This window comes from Athene cunicularia (genome assembly GCF_003259725.1).
Source record: "Athene cunicularia isolate RWA chromosome 5 unlocalized genomic scaffold, athCun1 chr5_part2, whole genome shotgun sequence".
NCBI lineage: Eukaryota > Metazoa > Chordata > Aves > Strigiformes > Strigidae > Athene > Athene cunicularia.
In genome coordinates this window covers 577,326-581,806 of record NW_020799102.1, presented here as the reverse complement: position 1 = coordinate 581,806, position 4,481 = coordinate 577,326, and the positions used below count along the sequence as shown (strand labels likewise).

General features: G+C 67.4%; 1 protein-coding gene across 1 annotated transcript; it reads right to left on the bottom strand.

Moving 5' to 3' along the window:
* Positions 1 to 85: 85 nt before the first annotated feature.
* LOC113480947 (antigen WC1.1-like) lies at positions 86 to 4,452 on the bottom strand. The gene is made up of 12 exons (XM_026850150.1): positions 4,401 to 4,452; positions 3,980 to 4,348; positions 3,572 to 3,889; positions 3,180 to 3,482; positions 2,773 to 3,087; positions 2,323 to 2,622; positions 1,934 to 2,242; positions 1,441 to 1,824; positions 1,210 to 1,357; positions 986 to 1,071; positions 730 to 813; positions 86 to 430 (listed from the first exon to the last, which is right to left on the bottom strand). Exons 1-12 carry the CDS (start codon positions 4,450 to 4,452, stop codon positions 144 to 146), a joined length of 2,955 nt encoding a protein of 984 aa, XP_026705951.1. The 3' UTR covers positions 86 to 143.
* Between the last annotated feature and the right edge of the window lie 29 nt (positions 4,453 to 4,481).

Below are 4,481 nucleotides of genomic sequence, written 5' to 3'. Positions count from 1 at the left end.
ATCACAGTGATGTCCCCAGGGTGCTGATTCCAGCATCATCATAGTCTGTGTCCCCTGGGGGTTTTACCAGAGAGTCTCGTGTGGCTCCTGGGGGACTTTGGGGGGGGCAGCTCCCACCTTTGGGGACAGGAAAGGCCGGTGCCTTAGGGGGACTGCTTCATGTCCCTCCTGCCAAACCCCAGCTGGGGTCTTACAGCAGCCCCCCTGGATTTGCTGCCTGCTTCCCTCCTGCCACCGCAGCCGAGCCTCTCAGAGGTGGCTCTCCAGGGGCCAGGACAGCTGTGGCCCCTCTTACCTGTGGGTGGGACACAGCCCCCGCTCCTCCATTCCACCCCCTCGGAGATAACCCTGATGCCAGGAGTGGGGGACCCTTCCAGCACGGCTGCAGCATCGTCATAGCCATCTGGGGGGCTGTGATGGGCAGGGGAGTCTGGGACAGGAAAAGGGGGGGGTTGGGGGTGAACTGGAGGGCATGGCAGGAGTCTGGCTGTGCCACCCCGGTCCGGCCATGCCAGCGGGGATGTACTGGTGGCACTGGGATTGCAAGTCCTCAGCCAGAGCTGCAGTGGGGATTAATCATCATGGAAGGGTGATGCTTTGCTGTGTGCTAATCAGAGCTGCAGCTGAGCTGGGCTTACCCAGGTGAGGGGAGACAGTGTCCCCTCTGCTCCCCACCTCAGCGCCTGGCCCCATCCCCGCTCCCCAGGCCTCCTGCGCCTGTGTCCCTACCTGGGGCTGCCTTGGGGTCACTCTCCTCCATGCTGTCCCCGGTGTAATACGGCAGCTTCATCCCTGACCCCTCTGATGGGGAGCCTGGCAGAGGGAGGACAGGGTGTTGGGGGTGGCTGGAGCCGGCACTGTGAGCAGCAGTGGGGCCGGGGGACACCCCCACGCCACGGGGACGAGCCAGTGCTTGTGGTGGAGCTGTGGGGCTGAGCCCCCTCGTTTTGGGGAGAGCCACTGGGCATGGTGGGGCTGCACTGACCTGAGCGAGTCTGCACCTCCTGGTACTCCGGCATCAGGGTGTAGTCCAGCTCCTCGTAGACCGCGTCCGAGGTGGCATCGGCGGCTCTTCCAGGGCCTGAAATGACACGCAGTGCTCAACCAGGGCATGGGGGTGGCACCGGGGGTCACCTGCTGAACTGCCATGCAGAGCAGGACCCCCAGCACACCCAAAGCGGCTGTGTCCCGGCACCCACCCACTGGGACCCACCTCGGCGCTGAGCCCAGGTGCGGCACACCTGCATGGCCAGGGCACCCAGGGCCAGGCACAGCAGCGTCCCCAGGACCACGCACAGGACTGTGGGCACTGGCATGGTCCCCGCCACTGCTGCTGGGGTGGTGGTGCTGGGGACATCTGCGGGGACATTGCCGGGTGGCATGAGGAAGGGGTCCCCAGCTAACCCGGCACGGGGGGGCTGTCAGCATGGGTAGAGCTACCTGTGCAAGTGGCACCGTCTGCGCAGCGGCTCCCTGGGGATGGAGTGGGCATCCCACTTGTGCTGTCACTGTCCCTGTCACAAGTGATGTAGGTGTCCCTGCCGGGGCTGCAGGCCTGCAGGTGCCAGGGTGCTGAGCGGCACTGCCAAAGTGAGCGGGCCCCCTCCTCGCAGCCCACCCAGGCCAGCCAGGCAGGGGCCGGGTTCTGGGTGGGGACAGCTGCCAGACTCCCCCTGTTCCCACAGCCCAGCTGCCAGCAGACAGTGGCAGCAGTGGCAGGGCTGGTGCCGTTGGAGCACACGCGGCCCCAGGTGCCATTGTAGAGCACCTCCAGGTGTCCCTTGCACCGTCTGCTGCCGCCCACCAGCCGCAGGGAGAGCTGCTCTGCAAGGGAGTGCAGGGAGGGTCACGGCACAGCCAGGCCAGGACCGCCCTCCCCCAAAAAAGGGGGATGGTCTCCCTAGTCCCTGATCTTAGGGCTCATGGCACTGACCTGAGCAGACGACACCCGCCCCGCCACCGCGCTGGCAGTCATGCCGTGCCAAGGCCGGGCAGTCCCAGAGAGACGCCTCGGTCCCCACACAGCCACCAGCATCCAGCCACAGCGGCCCCGTGCCGGGACCGAAGCGAGCCGAGCTGGGCGCTGCCAGTGCCGTTCCGCAGCCCAGCTGGCGGCAGACAACGGCGGCGTCCAGCATGTCCCAGGTTTCCTGGCAGACGGTGCCCCAAGTGCCGTTGATGTAGACCTCCACCCGCCCAGCGCAGCGCCCAGGGCCGCCCGCCAGCCTCACCCGCCGGCTGCCTGTGGGGCACCGTGAGGGCATCAAGCTGTGGCAGCCGCTCACGGTGCTGGCATCCCCCAGCCCTTCCCTGGACACTCACCCGAGCAGACGATGGCCACCTCCTCGGGGCTGCTGGTGGGTGCGGTGGCCGTCCCCGAGATGTTGCACTGGGCCAGGTTCTCCTCGGTGCCAGCACACAGCAGCCCTGCGGTGCCTGAGCCCGGCACAGTGTAGACTTTCTCTGGCACGCCACAGCCCAGCTGCTGGCACAGCACACTGGCATCCCAGGTGTCCTCTAGCCCCACCAGCACATGTGTCCACACCCCGGGGCTTGCAGCAACCTCCAGCCGCCCATCGCACCAGCTCTCCCCCTCCACCAGCCGCAGGGGCTCAGCAACACCTGCAAAACCCCCAGCCGTGCCGTGGCACCAGCAGCATCAGGCCCCCGAGTGGATGGTGGGGCCCTGAAATGGCCCTGCATCCTCTGCACCCAATTTTTGAGGTGTCCCAAAAGCCCCTTGAGGCTTTTCCCAGCGGGTGCCATACAAACCTGAGCAGTTGACGGCAGCAGCATAGCCAGGGGGGCAGGCGGGCTCCCCCAGCACTGACGTGGGGCACTCGCCCGGGTGCCGCTCACTCCCGCTGCAGCTGAAGGTATCCTGCCGCAGTGGCCCATCCCCTCCGCCAAAGGAGCCTCCCGGGGGCACGGTGGCAGCGTGGCCACAGCCAAGGTGGTGGCAGAGGACATGGGCATCAGGCAAGTCCCAGCCGGTGGCACAGAGGGACCCCCATGTCCCCCCTACCTCCACCTCCACCCGCCCGGCACAGTCCGAGCTGTTGTCTGCTAGCCGGAAACCTGTGTAGGCTGTGGCAGAGAAAGGGTGTTGGCAGGGGGAACAATAGTGTGGGGACACCCCACCCCCCCCCACGACACCCCTCGGTGTCCCCAGCACTTACAGGAGCAGATGATGCTGGCGGGGCCGGCGCAGTCCTGGCTGCGGGGTGGCTGCCGGGCACAGGTGGCGAGGAGAGTCTCGGTGCCAGTGCACTTGAACCCTGCCTGCCAGAGCGGCCCAGTTCCCGCCTCAAACCGGCCGGGGCCGGGCACAGCCAGCACCGCGCCACAGCCCAGCTCCCGGCAAACCACCCGGGCGACCTCGACGTCCACGCTGTCCTCGCAGACACTGGTCCAGGCTTGGCCCTGCCGCACCTCCAGCCGCCCGGCACAGGCACTGTCACCGCCGACCAACCGGGCAAACCCTGCCGGGAGAGGCGCAGGGGCCAGCAGAGAGGGATGATGAGCCAGGACCAGCATGTCTCCCACTGCCCCATTGCCACCTGGCTCCTACCTTGGCATTCGACAGCGGTGTCAAAATCATGGACACCTTCGTAGGGTCCCCAGCCGCGGATCTCACAGTCCCAGAGAGCGGCCTCGTCCCCGCGGCAGTCGACTAGAGCCAGGCTGATGACGCTGTCCCCGCTGATGAAGCGGGTGTTGGCTAAGTAGGTGCGGGCGGCGGAGCCGCAGCCCAGATGCTGACACACCACCTCGGCGTTGTCCATGTCCCAGTTTTCATCTCCCACCGAGCCCCACTGTCCCTGCAGCTTCACCTCCACCCTCCCGGAACAGGGCCCTTCACCAGCCGCCAGCCGCAGCTCCACTGCATCTGCACCGGGGCACCGGCACGGCATCAGCCCTGCCCAGGGACACCCCGGGCAGGTGTCCCGGCACGACCAATCCCCCCCCACCAACTCACCTGTGCAGGTCACCCCCACGTCAAGCTTGTGGCCACAGAAGTGTTTGCCCCAGCCGAAATGGGGACAGTCCTGCAGCTTGGCCTCAGTGCCTCGGCAGAAGAAGGGCTGGAGCCAAATCTGGCCAGTGCCCTGCCCGAACGGGGTGTAGGAGGACGCCTTGGCCACCCGGCCGCAGCCCAGTTGCCGGCACACCACGGTAGCCCACCGGGCATCCCAGTCGAAGTCGTAGACGCAGACGGAGCCCCACTTGCCATTGTGCTTCACCTCCACCCGGCCAGCGCAGCGCCCACCGCCACCCACCAGCCGCAGCTCCTCGGTGCCTGTAGCAAGGTGGGTGCTGACCACGGCCCAGGGATGGATGGGGGTCCCTGCCCCACAGCTGCCCCCCCGCCCCCGGCTGCCCCCCACCCTGGCGCTCACCCGCACAGAGCTGCACGCACAGGAGCAGCCCCAGCACCCCGACGGGCACCATCCTGCCGTCCCGGACCCCCGGCTACGGTG